Source organism: Cyclopterus lumpus, chromosome 23, assembly GCF_009769545.1.
Source record: "Cyclopterus lumpus isolate fCycLum1 chromosome 23, fCycLum1.pri, whole genome shotgun sequence".
Classification (NCBI taxonomy): domain Eukaryota; kingdom Metazoa; phylum Chordata; class Actinopteri; order Perciformes; family Cyclopteridae; genus Cyclopterus; species Cyclopterus lumpus.
Window position 1 is genome coordinate 1,689,430 of NC_046988.1, and position 23,071 is coordinate 1,712,500.

At 43.4% G+C, this 23,071-nt stretch overlaps 1 protein-coding gene across 1 annotated transcript in view; it reads left to right on the forward strand.

The window, feature by feature from the left end:
* Positions 1-14,282: 14,282 nt before the first annotated feature.
* Positions 14,283-23,071, forward strand: part of efcab6 (EF-hand calcium binding domain 6) — a 56,138-nt gene continuing 47,349 nt past the window's right edge. Inside the window, 4 exon segments of the mRNA XM_034526807.1 lie at positions 14,283-14,430; positions 14,734-14,924; positions 18,757-18,854; positions 18,927-19,029. Coding sequence (XP_034382698.1) covers positions 14,283-14,430; positions 14,734-14,924; positions 18,757-18,854; positions 18,927-19,029 — 540 coding nt within the window.

Consider the following 23,071-nt stretch of genomic DNA (forward strand, 5'->3'; position numbering starts at 1 on the left):
GGAGCCCCCACCCCCCCCCCCCCCCCTCGCCCACCCTCGCCCACCAACTGATTAATTCCCGTACAAACAAAACACAAGCTCCTATACGTCTCCATCCGTCAAAATCAGTCTGAAGTTGAATGGTTACAGTCTGACAGCGGAATTACACAGCGAGTCCTTTTCCTCAGAATGCAACCTGTCTCAAGTCAACGCGTCATCAAAAGTCCCACCCTCGCGGAGTGATCAAAATGATTCCAGATTCATTCGGGATTTGACGAAATGTCTCAATCAGTAGTTCAACCATACCTCTCTCAGCCCCGACCTCCCTCTGCTGCGTGTGTATATGTGTATATAGTAACCAGGGTTCGACCGATATCGGTTTTGGTCAATGTTTATATTCCATATCTCCTACAATACGGTTGTTCGTGACAGGGATTCAAGCTACGTGCAGATATTTGACTGAAAATCACTTTCAAGTCACAAGTGATGGCAAATGTGTACCCCAGAGTACCATCTGGTGGCCCATGGAGGTTAGTGACGAAAGGTTGGAAAAATTACTTTTTTGTTCATTTATTTTTTATATGAAATATGTTCAAGGACTCACATGAATAAACCCATAGTAATTTGAAGCTACTACAATACATTTGATACAAATGAGTAGAAGCTCTGCTCCTGGCCCAGTCCACAGTAACTACGCCATAGAGAACAACAGAGTCTCAAAGTGTCCCGCTAGAGAACAAAGACACATCACTCTTGACATTGTTATTCGCAGTGTTGATCAGCCACAAATATCTGGTTTTTCCAGTTTTTTTTTCTGGTTGTGAGGTTGCTTAACCCTCTGAAACATTTACAGACACACTAAACCCAAAGCTAATGAAAAGGTTTCACTAGAGGTTGGTAGCCCTATGACACACACACACACACACACACACACACACACACATTACTGCCTGTAGGTGAGGAATTAAGACAGCCGAGGCACAGCGGCTGAACGGGACTTATCTCCAGTCTCCCGTTATGGTGGTTACATAACTGAACAAACTGCCCAAAGTGAGTTACAGATTTTACAGACAACAGCAGTATCTGCCCTCTAACCGATGTCAAACCCATATATCGGTCCAACCCTGCAACTGAGTGCATTAGCTCTTTTCTTGTTCCAGCAGTGGCTCCGAGCCAGGTAGACACATACAGCAAGTGTAAAGAGGCGAAGCCAAAACCCAAGAGAGGAAGCCTATCACGCCTAAAGCTCAGTGTCACAGCCAGGATGTTGTTGTGTTACATGATCATTGTCTTTCTGCTCAAAGTGCTGCAGAGTTGTTTTATGTGTGTGTGTGTGTGAATGTGTGTTTCAGGCAAAAAGAGAGAGAGAGAAAGATAGCTCTGTTCCTCAGTGCTTGTATAGACTACAATAATGCATCTGGTTTAGACATTAGATTTAACGATTTGTCAATTGTCTTTAAAACCACTCTGTATCGGATGAAGAAATGTGTACCTTTAGCGCCCCTCAGTAGTAGTATCCAAAACAACTCAGCGGTAGTATCTAAAACAACTCAGCGGTAGTATCTAAAACAACTCAGTAGTAGTATCTAAAACAACTCAGTAGTAGTATCCAAAACAACTCAGTGGTAGTATCTAAAACACTCAGTGGTAGTATCCAAAACATTCAGTGGTAGTATCCAAAACAACTCAGTGGTAGTATCTAAAACACTCAGTGGTAGTATCCAAAACATTCAGTGGTAGTATCCAAAACAACTCAGTGGTAGTATCTAAAACACTCAGTGGTAGTATCCAAAACATTCAGTGGTAGTATCCAAAACAACTCAGTGGTAGCATCCATAACAACACAGCGGTTGTATATACCTACGTAACATCACATAAACGTGAATGAACAGTAAAGAAAAGCCTGTGCAGGCATAGCGCGGCTCTGTATTTAACATAGAAGACATAGAGTGTATACTGAAGCTCGGCATAAAGAAAACTAAAACTATTTAGTCCTGTGTTTAACACAGAGTGTCATCAAGACAGCTAAATTGCAGTAATGAATTTGAGTGCTTTGTTTTGATTTAAAACAATGTGTACTAAAGGTCAAGTCAACACCAGATAAAGTTTTTAGGGAGCACTTTGGCAGAAATCTGTTGTTGGGCCACTATTGACCTCCCTGACCCCATGTGTTGTGGCTCAGTATACACTAAAATGAAGTCTTTAAACAACAACATTAGACTACATAATGCAGGACTCACCTCAGTTTATTTCGTATTTTTGGTCATTTCAAATTGCAAACAAACCCCTCACACGGAGGGAACCGTGAGCTTTAAGAATGAAGAGGCCCCCTTCAGGGGAGACGGGTTGGTTGGCTCACTTTGACTTCACAATAGAATAGCTGCCCGTTTTTAGCATTCAGTGTGACCCAACTTTGTGATGTGAGCCAGCTACCATCACTCATCACAGACCTTTAAGTCTCATATCAATGGGTAGTAGCTGACTTCTGAGTCTTTTAACTAGAAGTGACACATCTCAATGTCTCTATATAACACATAACTATAATAGGGCCACATGTCACTTTTATACTTTCGATACTATAAAACTGAAATATTACCCTCACCAAAAAACGTATTGACTTTTATGAAGGTGAACATTTTGATGTTCCGTTTTTGTTTCTGTGACCTTCAAAGGACCAGAAAATAGTTGCGTGCCCACCGACCTCGGTCTCTCTGACACTTTTCATTTCAAGTGTCTCATATCCAGTTTAAATCCAGATGTGTACCAGTCAGAGACGAGGAGTCAAGGCAACAGATATTTAACTAAAGCAGAAGTCATTATTTTAAGCCAATGAAACACCAGTGCATCCTCGCTCATAGCTCGTCTGGCGTGAGATCTATTTCCATATCACAGGGAGGAAGACGAGGAGGCCCAAAGTATAGAAATAGGAAGTGCGCTAGGTAGCTAACCATTCAGGAGCTGCCCTGATCAAGGATCAGACAAACTGCACGTGTGTTGAAATTAAATTTAATTGTTCTTCCTGTCACTTTGCATGTGATTACGCATCTTAGAGAGATGGATGTATTCACACCAGTTAAACATCTCAAACCTCAGTCCGTCTCTAATGCTTCTTGCATGCATACTTTGCTTTCTGTGGGTCGATTTGCCCGCTTGTTAATCCACACACTCTCTTCCTGTGCAGACAATGCTAAATATGACCACTGATGGATGAACGCTGTCGGGTTCTCTCTCTCTCTCTCAGTTTTCTCAGACTTATCAGGTTGTGGCTGCAGGAGAAGAGAGAGAGAGTATTAACCTGGAACCAGCATTAACTATGTTTTGTATCTATTGTTCGCTGTGGTGTCCCGAACAGCAGCAGCATCCGGAGTCAGACTATTAACCCGAGGCGTCAGTTACAAACCAGTCCAGCACCTCTCCTCCTGTCACAATAGTTTCCAGCCCAGCTCTACCAGACACTTGTGAATGTCTCCATTGTGTGGACGTAAACGACAACCTCGGCACACACTCGTCACTGCCTGTTGTTTTCGGCCGCCCGTTTCCTTTTTCATTGTTCTTTTTTCTCCTTGTCGCTCTGTTTACAGCCGTTGGCAAGGCTTCAGCTGGCCAACTACACTTTTATGGTTCTTTTTGTCATTTTTTATATATGCCTGTGTCTGTTTCCTGGGTGTCCTCGCATTGTATTTTACATGCTTTGCTTACCGGTTTATTAATAAAGTTGTGTCTTCAGGCAATCCACGACTGGGTTCTCTTTCTTTCACCTCTTCGGTGTCTAGAGTCTTGTTCTGAACGACAGTTTGTTGCAAAAATAAAATGCTTGGTTTTCTCAAAGTGCTGATATTGAAAGAATGGAGAACAAGAGTCAAAAGAATGTTGATTGGCAATGACTTACAGTTAAAAAAGGGCATACTTAGAGCCTTAATGTAGGGCAAGTAACATCCATCATGTTTGAGACAAAAATAAAATACAAACGCTTTTAGTTTTATCCACATGGACAGCATTGGTCTGCTATAAACAGTAGCCTGTGGTGGCTAATGTTAGTGTGGAAAAAAATAAATACATTACACTGTTGGCAAATAACTTGAGACACATAGGCTTGTATTACTTTATTGTTTTAACTTTTGACGCATGCGCAGTAAGGCCCCCTGAGGACAGTGACCCTAGAGTGGAAGCTCCACACAGCAGAAAGCTACAGAAAGGAACGGAGGGTGCCCGAGGGCAAGGACTCAAGGTTAGTTGAGAAGCACCCACTGATAACAGGGAACGAGAAGACAGACAGTGTCTTACTGATACATGTATAGAGCATTTGAATACAGCATTAAGGTAAATCTGCACACTAGCTTGCTTCAGCTTAAACAACACATACAGCATGGACCCTAGCGTTAAGGTCACGTAAGTTCGCGCCGAGTATGAGAGCCCAAGGCCGAACTCAGAAGCTAGCGTCCGTTCCCAGCACACAGACTGCCCTTATCCAAACTGGGGCAAAGGAGAAAACAGATAAACAGGAGAATCCCAGCCGGTAGTCAAGGGCAACCCCTCCTGTGAGACTGAATTATACCAGCTCCGATCATGCCCCCACCTTCACCCTCCGACAACATGCTCACACACTGATAAGAAGAAGCCGGGACGTGAAGCCAGTGTGAGTGGAAAGTACTCAGTGCTCCTACCGGACAGGCTTGGTATAAACCTTGCCCCGTCTGCATCAGTTTTGACTTTTAATCTAATGGGACCTGATAAGAGGAATCCTATATGCAGCTTCTGCACACTCTGTTTAAGCGCCTTTTTCCTTGGACACTCAACCCTGTTGGGTGTTCAACGTAGGACCGTGCACGTTTAACTGTACAGAAGCATTAACTCTGCTTTTTATTACTGAATAAATATTGAGAACTAACTTTAGTTCACCGGACTCCGTTTGCTCATTAATTGTTGGGTTGTACTCCACAACATTAGCTACTGTTAGCAAACCGTCGGTACCTACTGGTTGTGGAAATAACACTACGAGTCACTTCAGGTCACAGTGGCAGCTTTGCAAAAATGTACATAGTCTTGTGATTAAAAAATACCACCATGCAAAAATACTCAATTAACAAGCCCTTGATTCAAAAAAGAGACTGCAATAACCTATTTGGCCACTTGAAGGCAGCAGAACGAAGGTATAAACAAAACACCAACACATCACCTCTTAACCTGGGTTGGCTATCTCGTTAGCTAACAGCTGCCCTTTTACGCATCCATCAGACACATCCATCAGCATTCATTTGAGGTCTTGCTTGTGTCCACTTGAAGCATGTAAGTCCAGTATTCATTATCTTTAGTTGTTTTTAGTTGTTCTGTCTTTTTAGCTGCTAAATGCTTTACTGGTGAACGTTAGCAGCTAGCCTCTGTCTGTTGTTTGGTGCCGCTTTGGCAGAAAATTAGGCTTATGAGCAGTGAAAGTGACATAAAACAGTAACGTTTTGGGCTGTAAAAGTGAAACAATGAGCAAGTCCATTGTTACCATGAAGACATTGATTATAAACACATTACGTGTCTAAATACAAAAGTATCACCAGCAAAAAGTACCTGAACTTTATTATATGTCACGATGATAGCTTCTCTATCATCATAACAATATTCTCCCCTGTGCAGCATGCATTTGTCTAAATTAAACATGTTTTTTGACTGTCATTGTGTTACAATAAGGACCTACATTGAATAACTACACACAGGAGTTAGCGTGTCTTTTGAAACATTACGATTGAGCAGCTTGCTGGAGCATTCATTTAGGATTCCGACATCATTATCGCGAAATGTTATCCATCTTCATTACAAAAATATCACTTGTTGACTGGTGAAAAAATAAATAAAATAGAATTAAGGTTCCCTTTAGAGTCGAACAGCTATCGTTAATGAGCTTTAATCCTCAAGTGTCTTCTGGATTACCACTGAGCTATAGAGGGAACGGAAAAATATAATGTACTATTAGTGTATTGTTCACATTAGTAAATAGATCACTAATAATCATCATTAACTGCGTATCATTTTGTCACATCAACATTAATACACGTAGTGGGTGTTGCCTATGCAATCACGTATTTGATTTCGGAGGGGCTAAATCAGGGGTATTCAATTAAAATTCAGCGAGGTCCAGTTCGAGAGAATTTCCTCATGCCAAGAACATCACAATAATGTCTAACTTGCGCTATGATACCATATATACCATATACAGGTATATTGTAGGAGCCAACAGTTGTATTAATGTGTATAGTCAACATCTGACATCATTTCAAACATAGACAAATTCCAATTGAATAATATCTAAACAATATTTATTATCAGATTTTAAAATTAGCTGGATAAATTAGTATATAGTCTAATAATAATTACATGTTATTCTCTGGTTTCAAGTAAAATAAGGGATGAAAAAAATAAATAATAATAATTAGATAAAGCATCAGCTTCTCTTCCTATTCAACTTCTACCGGAGCTTAGAAAAGGCCACGTTTCCTCTGATGCAACGTCACGCAAAACAAATGATGAGTCTGTTTATCTCAACATATAATATATGAGCAAAAATGTTCTCTGTTAACTCTGAGCCAAAGCCGACTGAGAACCAAAATGACCGACAGCCATAAATTTAAGTTTTTACATTTTATAACAAGCGTTAGTTGAGTTGGTAACAACCCCAATAACTTATTTTCACAACTAGCCTAAATATACCAATCCCCTTGTTTTTCTCCCTGTATACAGGGCTGTGAAGGGGGATCACCATCCTGACTGAGAAGCAACCTCAGGCTGCTGTTTGAGAATGAGTTGCCAACCCTTTTTGTAATGAAAACCCATTCATGGAAAGTTTATGTTTTTTTCTTTAAGCATATTCAAATATGCACTGGTCAGAGACCCCAGGAAAGACCCAGAACAACCTGGAGGGATTATATCTCCCGGCTGGCCTTGGAACGCCTCGGGATCCCCCAGAATGAGCTGGAAAATGTTGCGGGGTAGAGGGAAGCCTGGGTCGGCCTGCTGGTTCTGCTGCCACCGCAACCCGACTCCGGATAAGCGGCTGCTAATGGATGGATATTCAAATACCAAGTATAATTGACCTCATTTGATTCCTTTTGTTAACTTAAATAGAGGTGAGGCGATATACCTCCAGTAAACATAAGCTTTTGTCTAGCAAGGGCTCGAAGGTCAAGCCACACCAAGTCACCTGACCCATAGGCTGTGTGTTTTTTTGTGCCACAGAATGAAACGCAGCACACAGTCTCCTGAATACAGAATGGGCATTTTCACTCGGAGTACCTGAAGTGGCATTTGAAACTCCTGCAGGACATCAGCAGGCAGACGGGCTTCTCTACCATGAGCCAGGGAGAAAGGTGTGTGTTTGGTGGACGAGTGAACACTGGCGTTGTATGCAAATTAAACCTGTTTCAGGTGGTCGTCCCATGCTCCTCCTCTGGTGTATAGGTATTTTGCCAACTGGTCCTGTTTGCCCTTTCCACCATGCCATCTGACATAGCATGATATAGGGGGATGTCCATGCTTTCTGTATTCCCAAGGGGGAACACAGGTCTTTTTTTTAATATATGATTTATTTGTAGAAATTACAAAACAAGACTTAATGTACAATAGACCTCACAAATAAGGAGTGAAAGGACAAAATCAGACAGCCAAATGGTGAGTATACACATTACATCCCCCCTCCCCTCGCCTCCCCTGCCCAAAACAAATATACAACAAGGTAATTTAATATACAAACAGACAAGATAATTATAAAAGCAACCAAAACCCAACATCAACAACTGGCTATTAAATGCTTGACAGATAATATAGTAGAAACATATGCTTATTCTTACTATCCCACCTTCTCTGACCTTCAACTCTCTCACTCACGTACACTCACATACATCCACTCACTCACACACACGCATATCCACTTGCATTAATTAAGCAATGTAAAGACTATAAATAAGGAAACAAAAATAAATAAATAAAAATCTAAAAAAAATCTAAAAATGCTATATATATATATATATATATATATATATATATATATATTAAAAAAAAATAGTAGTGCTGCATGCTACTAATATGTGCTACCAATAAGGCTAGATAAAACCGGGCACTGGTGCGTTGTTGGGGCGAATCAAACAATTAATTTGTTCTAGTGTCATAAAACGAAGGGCATCTCTAAGCCATTGAGAGTGGGAGGGGGGGGGGGGGGGGGGGGGAGTTCTTCCAATGTAGCAAGATAACACGCCTTGCTAAAAGTGACAGAAAGGCCACAAGTTCACGGAAGTAAGATGGTAGTGAGCTCCCAGAAGGGTCCCAGACAGGTCCCACACTTGAGGAGGAAGTAGTCAGAATAATCATTGTTTGTGCGAACACAAACTTGGGGGGGACGTATACAAAAGCCTAATCCATGATATGAAGGTATTACCAAAGCCAAATTCTACACGGTCAAATGCCTTCTCTGCATCCATGGAGATAACCACCTCAGGGGTGTCGGAGGGTGTGCATAAACAATATCAAATACATGTCTAACATTATGAAAAGAATGCCGGTCTTTAACAAACCCTATTTGGTCAGTACCTACAATATTTGGTAGTACAGTCTCCAAACGCCTGGCCAGCATTTTGGCCAAGAGTTTGACATCTGCACATAGCAGAGAGATGGGGCAGTAGTTATCACAAGAAAGTGGGTCTTTGTCCTTTTTTAAAACGAGAGAAATAGTGGCCTGTCTTAACGTGAGGGGAAGATTGCCATTTTGGATAGATTCATTGAACATGTTAAGTAAAATTGGAGCTAATTGATCTGAGAATGTTTTATAAACTTCAGCCGGTTCATCCAGTCTAGATGATGTTGCGCTATCAATGGAGGGAATCTCTAAAGAGTTAAAAAAAACATCATATTGTTTCTCATCAGCCACGCATTCAGGTGTATAATTTGGCATAGAAGTCTCTGAAATGGTTGTTAATTACCTGTGGGTCAATAGTTGTCCCATTGATAGAACTGATCTGAGTTATATGTTGTGATGAAGATGCTTGTTGGAGTTGGTGTAAGCAGTTTACTAGGTCTATCTCCAAACTCATAATATTTATGACGTGATTTTAACAGTGACTCTGCAGCTTCGTTGGAAGCCAGGATATCAAATTCGGCCTTTTTCATAATTAATTCTTTTGAGAGATCTGCATTGGGTGAGTCCACACATTTAGATTGAAGTTGTGATATATCTCTAGCAAGGCTAGCACTTTTCTCTGAGGTGATCTTTCTCTGATAAGCTGAGTAAGATATTATCTCTCCTCTCAGGCAAGCTTTGCATGCCTCCCAGATGACTGCTGCCGATGTATCTGGGTTAACATTGGTAGAGATAAAAAGATCAATGTGGTTCTTAATGGTCAAAACAAAGTTTAGTACTGTTTAGTACTAGGGTTGAGAAAGCGCCAGGCATCTGTGACTGCATATTGCTCCATAAACATCTGAATTACTTTTGCTGATTTAGATAGACCAGAGGGCTTATTGGATGATCGATCAAGTGAGGGCTCAAGACAGCAATTGAAATCACCAGCAAGAATGAGTTGGTGGGAGTCCAAGTCAGAGAGAGAGAAAAAAACGTTTTTGAAAAAATTAGTGTTGTCCGAGTTTGGGCCATACACATTTTCCAAAATCAGGTTTTGACCTCCTATTTTGCCTGTGATTATGACATAGCGCCCATTTGTGTCAGACACCACTTTGGTCACGGAGAATGGCACTGATTTGTGAATAAGAATTGCAACCCCCCTGGCTTTGCTTGAAAAAGAGGAGTGAAAAAATTTGCCCTCCGGAGTTTAAGGTGATCTGAAGGCAGAAGGTGAGTTTCTTGTAAAAAGGCTATTTTAGTGTTTAAACGTGTAAGGTGGTTAAACACTTTTTTGCATTTGACAGGGGACTTCATACCCTTAACATTCCAACTAACAAATCTTAAAGCGCCACCCGGTGTACGCAGGGTATTTGTGTTCGCCATCATGTGATAGGGTGTTTTTGGGGGGGGGGGTGCAAATACCAATCATTGATTCGTCTGCCAGAGACAACGCCTTCCCATCCCCGCACCTGAGATAAGAGGTAAAAAACTTGACTAAGTTGGGTATATAAAGTTTTAAGAGCAGCATGCATGCAAGATACAAGAAAATACACATAAAACTAACTGAAATTACATTAACCCGAAACCCCACCCCGCCCCATACTTCCAGCTGCTGCCATAACACGCAGCAACATGGAGCACTCTGATGAGCATATTTTCCACTCTTCCTAACGCCAACACGCTGCTCCCACAGTAATGGAAGTATATGTACAAAAATTAATAAATAAAATTCACGTTTCTGATTATGCTAATGTAACAAATAACAAAACAGTTGGAACAGGTATAAACAACATTGTCAGACACCCAAAACAACGAACCTCACACAAAACAGGAGGGAAACAAAACAGCTGTAGGTGCTGTATAACGGATGCATAGAAGGCTACGCAAAACAAATATAGCCTCGTAAATAGAGCAGGAACGCCAAGCTAGAGCCAACATGTTTGGCTAACGAGGCAGATAAAACACATTGCGCTAGTTAGCGCTGCCAGATACACACAGACGAAAGGCACGTATGCTCAGTGAATGCAAAGTTCAGCGAATGCAAAGTTCAGTCGCTTACGTGTTGTTTATCCACCTGCAAACTGTGGACAAATTTAGTGGCTTCTGCGATAGTCGGCAGCCATACTCTCTCTCCATTAGACAAGGTAACGCGTAGCTTGGCAGGATATAGGAGAGCCGGTTTGTAGCCCCGCTGGTAGAGCTCCGCCATGCAAGTTTTGAACTCGGCGCCGTTTCAACAGGTCCGGGCTGTAGTCATCATAAAGTCGAATCTTGTGGCCATTGTAGAGCAGGTCGCCTCCTTTACGTGCCTCGTAAATAACCAGGTCCTTGATTTGAAAACGGTGGAACCGTATGATGACAGGTCGTGGCCGCTCGCCTGGAGCAGGTTTTGGAGCAAGGCTTCTGTGGGCTCGGGACAGTTCAGGGAGAGAGCCAAGCACCTTTGCGCCAAATACATCCAGGAGCATTAGGGAAAAGAAAGTGGACGAACGGTTGCCTTCTATGTTCTCAGGTAGGCCGATTATCCTTATATTCTGTCGTCTGCTACGACCCTCTAGGTCGGCCATCTTGGTCCGTAAGGCCTCGTTATCCCGTTGCATGGTGGAGAACGCTGTCTCCAGTTGTTGGATGCGGAGGTCAATGTCGGTGGCATTGTCTTCCAAGGAGGATATTCGCTGCCCATGGTCAGAAACCATTGTGTGCAGGGTGTGTCGAAGGTTGGGAAAAGATGACCAGGACGGCAAAGTTAAAGTCAAGAAGTGGATTTATTCAAGTGCGGTAGAACAAAAGTCCGGTGACAACAAAAAATGTAATGTGCAGCACGGGTCTGGGTGAAGTTAGCTTAAAGCATCGTTTGGTAACAGACTGCATCTCCAAGGGAGGAGTGGCTTTTTTATAAACTTTAAGAGCAAGCATGATTGGTTAAAGTAGAAGAAGGAGTCTCTTGGTTTAGACTTTGGACTCCTTTGGTTGGAGCACAGGGTGGTCCCACCCTCTTGGCTCACGATCTCGTTGCCGATGTTGTCCTATCAGTGTGTGTGCATGTTGTTTCCATTTCTGGAGTGCAGTTTCATCTAAATTTTTTTATCGTAATCAAGTTACGACGAAGTTATTGTTTTTTGCTGAGTCAACTTTGACCTGGGTCACGCTGTCTGTACCATCTCGTACTCCTTAGAGTCTCAGTATATATCCAGAGTGTGTGCGCTCCTTTCTGTTGTTCTCCTTTCGTGGCCTTGATGCTAGAATGGATGTATTTCTTTATTATTAACAGGTGTCCAACGTTGAAGTCAACGAGTCGAATGATGTTTTGAAGTCGGCAGCAAGCGCACGCCTGTGCTCCTCCAGTAATGAGCCAATCTCCGCCATGCTAATGCTAGCGGACGTAGAGGACGGTGCAGGGTGACTTTTATCTACTTTGCCCTTAGGTTTGGACATTGTAAGGTTGCCTGTATGGTCAACGCTATTTCTAAAACTTGTTGCAAAAGAATATTCTGAAAAAGGACTAGCATAAAAAGGTAGATGAAACGTCTAAATGTGGGAGCGAGCAGCGTACACGTCTACCCCGCTCGCTGCATTCCGGAAGTCCCTCGGGAACACAGGTCTTTGACAAGATCCGAGTCAAATCGACGGCCTTGGTCAGTATGCAAACTTTGAGGGACACCGACGTGGCCGATGTAATCTTCAAACAAACATTTAGCCACAGTTGTTGCTCGTTGATCTGAAAGTGCATACAGGTTGAGGTACTTAGTAAAATAGTCCATTACAACAAGCGATTACTACGGCGAGTAAGTGGTAACTCCGTCAAGTCTGTTGCAATCTTCTCAAAAGAGCTAGGTGTGATTATGTTTCCCATAAGGGCCCGTTGGTGTGGTGTTTGTGGTCGCGGTGCTTCACAGGCTGTACATTCAAGACTCTATTGAGTTGTGTCACGTGTTATGTGAGGCCAATAGCATCTGGCGTGTGCCACTTGCAATGTCTTCTGCGCACTGAAGTGTCCAGAGAGTAAATGTCCATGTCATGTTTGAAATACCTCTTTCTGCACACTACTGGGGACTACAGTCTGTAAAACAAGGTCACCTGGTGGAGGTCTGACCCTGCGACATAACAGACCATCAACAAGTCAGAGTTTTGGAAACTGTCTCATTTCAGGTGGGGCTGCTTCAATGTTTGAAAATGGCGGCCTACTGTCAGTCAACACCCAGTTCATGATTATTTGCAACACAGGATCAGCTTTTTGAGCCTGGATGAGCTACTGTCTTATATTCAGGAGTGAATTGTACATAGTTACAGCTGCAATATCTGGTGAAGCAGAGTGCCTGTGTGATATTACCGTCTGCAGATGTTGAGGTAGTTAGGGTGGACTCTGAGCATGATGCCAGATCAGTTTCCCTAAGTAGAGGCAAGACCTTATCACCTAGATAGCACAGCCCCCTCCCGGTGTCTAAAATAACATTGTGAGGAGTGAGAAAGTCACAACCTAATATGAAGCCTTGAGTTACATTTCTGGTGACATTTTGGATAGTTTGAGACCCTAGCTTAAAGGTGACATCTATCACACCTAATGTAACCAAGCTTTGGCCAGTTACAGCTCGTGACATGAAGTTCTTTTCTTACCAGAGAAGGTATTGACATTTTGGTCTGCTCACTTATACATGAGATTGTAGAGCCTGTATCTGGCATGATGTGCATAGCAGAGCCCTCAACAATTACATTTACATAGGTGGTGACATCTTTACTTAAAGTGGCGTCAGTTTTCTCCTTCTCCGTCAGGGGAATCGTCACCACTAGGGTTTGTCTGCTGTCAGATGTTGTCTGTTATTTCAGGGAGGCCGACCTCTGGGTCTTCCAGGGGAGTAGCTCATCATCTGCTAATGTCTGTATCCCTGTGCAAATCTGCCATGATCTTTGTAATCCATGTTGGTGGGGCTTAGCTGGCCTTTGTGCTCATTCCTCTTGGAATGAGGGTACGTTCAAGAGAAAAATGATGGGAACGTGAATATCTGGATGGGGAATGCCCATAGCCTGATCTCCATGCATTTGTGGGTCTATCTGGGCTCCTCCCATGAGGGGAGATCTACGAGGACGCATCTGCATGTTCCTTTCCCGGTGGTGTCCACTACTTTGATCATCCAGCTTCAGTTTCAGTGCACCCAGATCATTACCTAAATATTTTACAGTAGCAGTCAGATTCTAGAGAGCTTTTCTGAGTTCAGGCTCATTTTCAAATACATAATTTACAGACACCGTTGGGCCAACATCTGATAGTGACATTAGCTGTGGACACTGGCATTACCGATCTAGTACATGCATGTTTTTCTAGAATTGTATTATCATTACAGCACTGTATTGTATTGTATATGCTCATAGATATTTTAAATCTTAACAGTGCTTTCCAGCATGTTTTTTCTTCTTCTTGCAACGTTTAAAAGAAAAATATACTCTGTGTTTTTTGCATCCATGGTGACCAGACAACTGGACTTGACAATAGCGAGCAGAGGCAACAAAACCAAATGGCTGAATACAATGTGGTTTGCTCTGAACTGTTAATTGCTCACACACACACACACACACACACACACACACACACAGATCATGTTCAAGTGTTAACTAGCAACCGCAGTCACTACCCCGTGTCATTATCACCATCCTGTCCTCCTCCTGCTCTATCTCTCCCCACACACACACACACACACCAGTTTCACCCAGTATGGCCAAGCTGCTGCCTCTTCACCCTGAACTGGGACCACTGGTCATTGGCCCACGGCCCCACACGGCTCCGGTCACGACCACACGTTCCTTCTCAATAGGACAGAAAGGAGGGGGATCCAGGCCACCATGGATCCTCAAGGACAGATGTGAGTTTTCTTTCCAAACTTCAGTTTCCTCTGCTGTAATTGCCTATTTTCTACTTTTTAAACATGTTTTTAAAATATTTTTTCATAATCTTAATGGTTAATAAACTTTAATGAATCAGCTTTCTTCTTCTTTTTAAAAGTTGGGTCTGCAGAATGATTTTGGTATGGTGTGTAAATATATATATATATATATATATATATATATATATATATATATATATATCCCCTTCCTGTAAAACTCTCTATCTTTATTACCCAAAAGTAGCCTGAAAGTGACATTAGATCCTCATCTGACCCCCCCAGACCATCCAGGCCAGCAGCTAACCCTGGAGCAGGTGGAACCTCTGATCCACGGCAGACTGGCGACCATCAAGTCAGCTCTCATGGCACGGGATCCTGGTGGTACAGGACTGGTGAGCAGAGAGGAGTTCAGACGAGTCCTGAAGAGCCTGCTGCCTGTCACCCAGAACCAGCTCAACACTGTCCTCAACCAGGTTCAATTCAATTCAATTCAATTCAATACATGTGATATAGCACAAATTAACACATTTGCCTAGAGGACTTTACTATCTGTACACATACAACATCCTCTGTCCCTGGACCTCACATTGGCACAAAAAAACTCCCCCCCCCCCCCTCCAAAAACCTTTTAATGGGGAAAGGAAAACATTTCCTGAGAGGGACATTAACTTTCCTCCTAGTCCACATGGAGGTCAGAGGTCAGAGACTCCCAAAAGCACTTCATCAAGGTGACTGCTTCATCAGTAAGATGCATTCATCGCCTCCTGTGAGGTAAACAGTGACAGGTGCTTGTGTAAAGCAGGGATTTCAGAGATTGCTGGTTCAGGTTCAAACGCTGACCAGCACGACCACCCAAAGCAATAACACAAATTCAATGTTGGGGTACCGAGGGGAAAACTCTGATTCTGAAAAGTGAAACCAATGTGAAAGCGGCTAGCGACAGCGGCCAGCAAGGGACGACTCCTCTTGTTGCTAAAATAAGTCCTATAAGAAATCGTATAGTTGAAGTAAAGTTAATCGTATAGTTGAAATAAAGTAAATAGTCAAAAAAGTCTTTCCAACACAGCTCATTATTGATTTGTTTAGTTGTTGGCTGGTTGATTCATCAGGTTGAAAACCTTCAAAACACAAAAAGCTAAAGTTATACAAAAATGTAAATAAACTTTAAACAATTTCAATCCAACAAATGAATTCAAACAAGAAAGCACATCACAACAAAAATATTGTTACAGTACCAGTGGCTTCTTTGGCTGTACCATAAGTTGAATCCTTGCCTCTCTCTCTCTGCTGAAATGTTTTGTGAGAGATTCACAGAGAGCCCTTCCAATTGCAGGTGTTCCAACTTAAAGTAATTAGCAGCCTGCACTGGCCGGTGGTGCATTATGGGATTTGCAGTCTTTTAGAAACCTGACTAATGGGAAAATTGGAGAATTCTACCATTTTGTCTCAACATCAATCGTATAGTTGAAGTAAAGTCTGTCGTATAGTTGAAGTAAAGTCAATCGTATAGTTGAAGTAAAGTCTGTCGTATAGTTGAAGTAAAGTCAATCGTATAGTTGAAGTAAAGTCAATCGTATAGTTGAAGTAAAGTCAATCGTATAGTTGAATTCAATTCTGTCGTATAGTTGAAGTAAAGTCTGTTGTCAACTTCACCACTAGATGCCGCCGAATCCTACACTCTGTTCCTTTCACATGTTAAACGATCTTTACATTTCAGTAAATATCTCCATGCTGTTTGTTCCTCCGCTGCTTGACAGAGTGAGTGGTCCAGAGGTTTAAAGGGAATCACTTCCAGTCTGAGCTGATTGTATCTGGGCAACACTACATATGAGAGGGGAGCTCCAAAATATATATTTGTCCTTCCAAATGTGCGTGTTGCTATGAGAGGCATCATCCAGTAGGTGGCGGTAGAAGATTTTTTTAAGAGTCTGTTCGAGGCAGCTGACATTGACAAATGATGCTCGGTGGCCGTGGAGACTGGTCAGAGGGAGAAGTGAATCTGGCAGCTGTTAGAGCAGACGTTATTTGTTTGCACCTCCGTTGCGTTGGCTGGCATCGGTTCTCCCCCTGATCCGGCCCGCTGACTAATTCCTTCCTTTGTTTTACTCTGTACATTACTCAGCAGATGTTTACCAAAACAAAATAAAGGAATACATTTGAAGACAACTACTCCTGATGGAGGACATGGATGTCATGAGGTCTAATGAGAGTTGAGGCCTCCTCTCTGGCACTGATCAATCGAGCGTGCGCGTGCATGTGTGGTGTGTTCGGAGTAATTCCCCCCTCTCCCTTCGTCTTCATCTGTGTGCGCGATGCCTCTTGTCACTCTGCTGCGCCACTGTAATCGTCTCCACTGTTCCTCTTTGTTCCGTCTCAGTGCTCACGCCTGACAGTTTGACTGCCTGTCTTTCCCACACAGATTTCCTCCCATAATATCAGCACTTTGTGTCCCCCCCGCCCCCCAAATACACAACCCCACTCTCCTCCATCCGTCTCCCATTCCCTCCCACTCACAGTCCTATTCATTAAAGGCTCTGTGTGGGTGAGTGTGCTTTCTAGAGAGTTGTCGAAAGTTTACTTTAAAAGGACTATCACCGGAGTAGCAGCTGCTGTTGTGGTGACATTTTGATGTGGAAGTTTTTTTGCTGGGGGAGGAGAGCTGCCACAAGCCCCATCATCCCCCCCACACTCTTCTTCTGTTCTTTATTTATCTATCTGGTCTCATCCATCATGATCCTTTCGGGTTTGAATATTGATCACTTATTAAATGTGCGATAGCTTGGCCTGTAAAAGAAAAACATTGCATTGAGTAATTGGAGTTTAATCATCGCAGCTGACAAATGCGATGTTAAAGAAGAAGATGGCGGTGCGACAGAAAGCCGAGAACAAGACGGAGAAAATCCACCTCATCATGGGAGCTCAAGCTCCTGTCTCCTCCCTCGCTCAATGTCTTCTCTTTGTGTGACTAGACGGTGCAGCATCCTGCCTCCTCCACATACTCTGCAATTTAAAGCCATATGGCCGTGGCCGTGTTTTCAAGATGGGGAAACACAATGTCAACGTAGGCTGGAGAGACACTCTTCAGTTATCTTGTGACGTGTTTCTCAATGCAATTCTGCAGCTTGAACCAGCAGCTTTTCAGGGGGTCTGGAGTGTCAATAAAGGGGTCTCGGAGTTCCTGAGACCCCCCTATTTAACACACTGCATGTATCTGTGCACTCCAATTAGACCCCAGTAGCTTGAAACTGCACCCTGACAACTTTATTTGTTCGTCATTTTTTTTACCAGAGTTAATAGATTTAGATTGATTGTAGATTTGTTTTCACAGCCAGTACAACACAGAAACATACACACACACACGCACACACACACACACACACACACACACACACACACACACACACACACACACACCATCTACTCCCTCATCCCAGATGATTATCTGTGTGGGCCCCTGTCCTCCATGGTGTGACCTCCGTCTTACCTTCAGCCTCACGCTGAACTGCAGGTGCAGAAGCACCGTCACCGGTATATAGAGCACGGGGGGTGGGGGTGGGGCTTTGCGTTGCGCTGATAGCAGTGATAATTGGACGGCGTGGCGCCTATAATAGGACTCAAAGACAGGAGCTCCGCCGGGGACGGCTGCACTGGATTACACCACGGAAGGATGTAGGGCAGGGCAACAGGGACTGTACTTTGATTATCAGCCACCGAAATAGGTATACGACGCGCGTGTGCCAAGTATTTGTCTGCTCAATTGAATGCACGTGTATGTGTGTGTGTGTGTTTGCGGAAACTAGTTTGCTAATTGCGTGTTTGGGTGTGTGCCAACTCCCTACCAGTTTTCTGTTGTGTGTGTGTGTGTGTGTGTGTGTGTGTGTGTGTGTGTGTGTGTTCAGTAAAGCAACACAAGGTCAGAAAAAAAGCTGTGTTTCCCTTGTGTGAGGCACCTCACGTATTCCCCAAACAACCTCGTCCTGAAAATTACTGCTCAACCCACCTGACGCCAGCCAGCCTCATCGGCGCGCTGCTCTCCCCGTCTCCACGGAGACGCCATTATATGTCCTGGCGTCACAGACGCTGGTGTTGTTTGAAAAGTTTGGGGTGGGCTTGAATGCAGGAGTGATGTCCAACCCCCCTCCTCACACCAGCCACCATCATCTTCACCCTCTTGTGTTTCATCACCATCATCACATCCTTGCCGTTTTGTGTACACTGTATATCAGAATCACAACTGTGTATTGCCGAGTACGTTACACACACCAGGAATGTGGCACCACTCGTTGACACGTCTTTGTGCTGCAGGTGTGTGAGCGTGACGGCGAGAAGGTGGACTACATGCAGGTCCTGAAGAGGTTCGGGCCCGCGGCCCGCAGAGCCTGCAGCAGCCACGCCAGCGAGAGGTACACATGCTCTTCTCCCCTCAAACAAAGAAAAGGCCAAGCTGCTCTGCATGTTTAGGCGTTTGATGGCAGCAGCCAGACCCGAGTTCACTGAGTTGTCTCTGTTCCTCTCAGGAGTGGTCCACAGAACACAACCACGTCCCTGTCTGAGATGCAGAGGCTTCTCAAAGATAAGGTGTGTACCCTCTGTTTCCAGTTCAGTTCAGATGTTAAGAAGTGTGCTTGTATGAGCTTCTCCATAGTGTTTTAATTCAATTCAATTCAGTTTATTTTGTATAGCCCAATATCACAAATTACAAATTTGCCTCAGAGGGCTTTACAATCTGTACACATACGACATCCCTGTCCCAGGACCTCACATCGGATCACGAAAAACTCTCCAAAAATAACCTTGGTCTTTCCGGTGTTGAGGTCAAGGTTGTTGTTGGCGCACCACAGTGCCAGTTGCCGGACCTCCTCCCTGTAGGCCGACTCATCGTTGTTGTTGATGGTAAGGTGCGCAGTCGTGGGTGAACAGCGAGTAGAGGAGAGGACTCAGCACACAGCCCTGTGGAACGCCAGTGCTCAGGGTGAGGGTAGAGGAGGTGTGATTACCTAACCTAACATACTGGGGTCTGTTGATGAGGAAATCCAGTATCCAGCTGCAGAGGGAGGTGTTGATGCCAAGTTTACCTAGTTTGGTATTCAGTTTGGAGGGGATGATGGTATTGAATGCTGAACTGAAATAAAGGAGAGCAACAGAGGAGGATCCCTCTCCCCGGATGGACAGAAGCAATAGATGTCATGTGTACAGAATGAACAGAATTACAGAGTTACATAAACACATTACATGAATATGACAATGTATAAAAGGACCTCCAATCCATGAAAAAGAAGGAGGTAGAGAGGAGGGGGGGAGGGGCGCATGAGCAGGGCCAACGCGGGAGGCCGGCTCACCAGGCATCAGACACCTCCAGGTCCAATGGACCCTATGAGACGTGAAGTCACAACGACTCCGGGGAGGAAGCAGAGTTAGTAAGGTGCAATGGAGAGATGTAAATTCATCCATAAGGAGAGAGAGAAGAGGAGATAGGTGCTCAGTGTATCCTAAAACATCCCCCAGCAGCCTATAAGCCTATAGCAGCATATCAAGGGGCTGGACCAGGGCAAACCTGATTCAGCCGTAACTATAAGCACTATCAAACAGGAAAGTCTTAAGTCTATTCTTAAATGAGGTGACTGTGTCTGCCTCCCGGACTCTAGGAACCACAAGTAGATCCGCATTTAGTGAGCGCAGCTCTCTAGTGGGGCAATATGGTACTACAAGCTCCTTAAGATATGATGGTGCATCACCAATCAAGGCTTTGTAGGTGAGGAGAAGAATTTGAAATGTGATTCTTGATTTTACAGGGAGCCAGTGCAGAGCAGCTAATACAGGAGTAATCTGATAACTACAGTAGATGGAGTTTGGAGAACAGTATCAGCTCCAGAGCAGAGTCATGTTCTGCTGTGGACGTATTTTAGACACCCAAAAGAGTCTGTTTAAGAGTACGCTATATTTAAAATATTCTCACCTCTTCACCTTGCTGTCAGGCAGCCCTTTCTGATGGGAAACCGAAAATGTTATATTGCTCTTTTCAAAGCCATAAAAACAGTACTTTTACCTCTCAGGTGACCAGAGTTGCTGTTCTTACGCTGCCATCGGTTACTTCTTTTGTGTTATTATGTCACTTTTCATGGAGTTTCTTTCGGAACCAGGGTGCAACCTCTGGCTCCGAATAGTGAAGCCAATGCGGAAGCTCCTGAGATGTGCATTCTCTCTACTAACCAGCAGGGGGCGACTCCTTCAGTTGCAAAAAGAAGTCCGGTTGTATAGAAGAAGTCTATATAAAATGACTCTAATTCTCTCTTGATTTATTCCCTCAGTAAACATTGTAAACATGAGTTTATGGTCTCAATCTCTAGTTTCAAGTCTTCTTCAATACAGCATGATGTTCATTTAGTAAATTATGGTAATTTAGAGTCAAACAGACCATAAAGCAGAGTATGATTTAGGGGCGGGGCTACAAGGTGATTGAGGTAGCTGCCAGAGCCGCACACGGCATCTCTACCTCACTCCTCAAAAGTCTTCTGTTCACTGTGCAACAAATCAAACAGATGGCGACAGACAAAATGCTGAACTGGAGGTTTCAAAACTGCAGTTGTCCACAAACCAATAAACCAATACGACTTCATCCACTTGAAATGGTTGGTAAATGCGACCAGAGGAGTCTGGCCTGATAGCCTGATGGTTTAAGACACTCTCATTGTCTTCATCTTTTGTAACTGGATGTTGACATTATGTCTGCGGTCTTCCACGTTTAAAAAGAAATCACTTAAGATGCTAAAATCCTCTAGTGTGCTTCACATACTAGCCCTGTGAGTTGTTCCTTACATCACCATCTAGTTCATCAGGACACGTGGATGAACTGGACACGAACCCTTTCCAGTGACACACTCGTGCATCACTTCCTGAAAAGCGGCAGAGTGATGGCGAATGTGAGGTTGAATTCTCGCATTCTCGAATTAATGCTGCAAAGTCACAGTGCCACAGACGTTGTTCTGTAAAACAAATGAATGAAGTCTCCACGCTAACATTACACACACAGCATCCTCAGAGTGTGTGTGTGTGTGTGTGTGTGTGTGAGATGGGCCAGCTCTGGCAGAATTCAGGCTCCACGTAGGAAGCATGACAGAAAGGACTCTGGATTTGTGCAGCTTGTGTTCCACATATTAAATTAGATGTTGTTGTGAAATGCTGAAAATGTCCCAAATTTCCATCTGAAGATAACTAAAGGGCCGGGGGCTCTCAGAGCGGTCCTAATCTTTACGGCAGACATACATATGGGATGTGTTTAACAGAGTTTTTCTGTCAATAAAAACATCTCTCACAGCCCACATCCTTCAGTCCACACAATGCATGTTTATTTGTAGACCATCCATATCCTCCTCCTTTCTACATCATACTTTCTGTGCATATGCTTCTTTGCTACTTGTCACCAGCCAACTCGATCTAGACGATTATGCCATTTTTATCAATACATTCGAATTCATGGTTTCGGACAATGTAAAAGATACCATCAAATATCATTTCAGCAACCTCGAGCAAAACACCATCCACTGTAAAGTTTGGCATGGTGACATTAAAATATGTTTAATCTTGTCTGTAGATGTTTTATCTTCAAGCATACAGTAAGTTCTTTTAAGATGCATCTTTTAGTTAATTTTTAAAAAGTGAATCCCTCTTGTTTTCTGTAGGCCTACCTAAACCCATAAATCAGACGTCATATGACCAAGTCCATGTTTTTATCTTTAGGCAGTGTGGCCCAGCCAGCTAGAAGCGTCCCAAGAGACTGACTGATAGGAGCAGGGCTATGAAAGAAGACAGGACTGTGTCACGGTAACCCACACTGGGACAAATCGACCTTGTCAGGGTATTCCGTTTAATAAACAAAACCACATTTATATGCTCCGTTTGGTCTCTTGTGGTCCGTTTTTTTCTATGCTAGTTTATTTTATAGTGTTTTCAATGCAATTGTCACGGGAGTAGCGGCAAAAAGAGGACCCAAACGCCGACAAGTAGGAAAAACTGCAACTTTTTTTGCTCGCAGGAAATATCCAAGAGACTGACTCACACTTGTGATCTATGGTGATCATAACAGGGCAAACTGACAAAGGGGAATGACACGAACAGGGTTTAAATACATAGGGATGGTGCAGGTGATTGGACACAGGAGGAAACAATCAGGGACATGGCAGACAGGGACAGGAAGTGCAGGGAAACAGAGGACACGAGAGACGGGGACTACAAAATAAAACAGGAAACACAAAACATACTACAGATCCTGACCGCAATGAGGCAATGCAACATTCTTTAAATAAGATATACAAGGTTCTATGCCATTGTTCAGACTGCCCATTATCCCCAAACCCCAATAACCTGAAACATGTTCCATTGAACCGAAAGCTTATATGTCGGACATTTCGTTAACCCTAAAACACAAACACGAAAATACAAAGTATTAGCAACAAACTCATTATGCTTAATTATTAGCACATGGCTAATAATTAAGCATAATTAGGCCATCGGACCTCCGTTTTTAATATTCTTACCCAAACAAATCTCACCTCATGCCTAAACCTAACCAGCCAATCAGAGGCAGAGCAGGTCATGCCTTGGCCAAAATACGGTAAGGTCC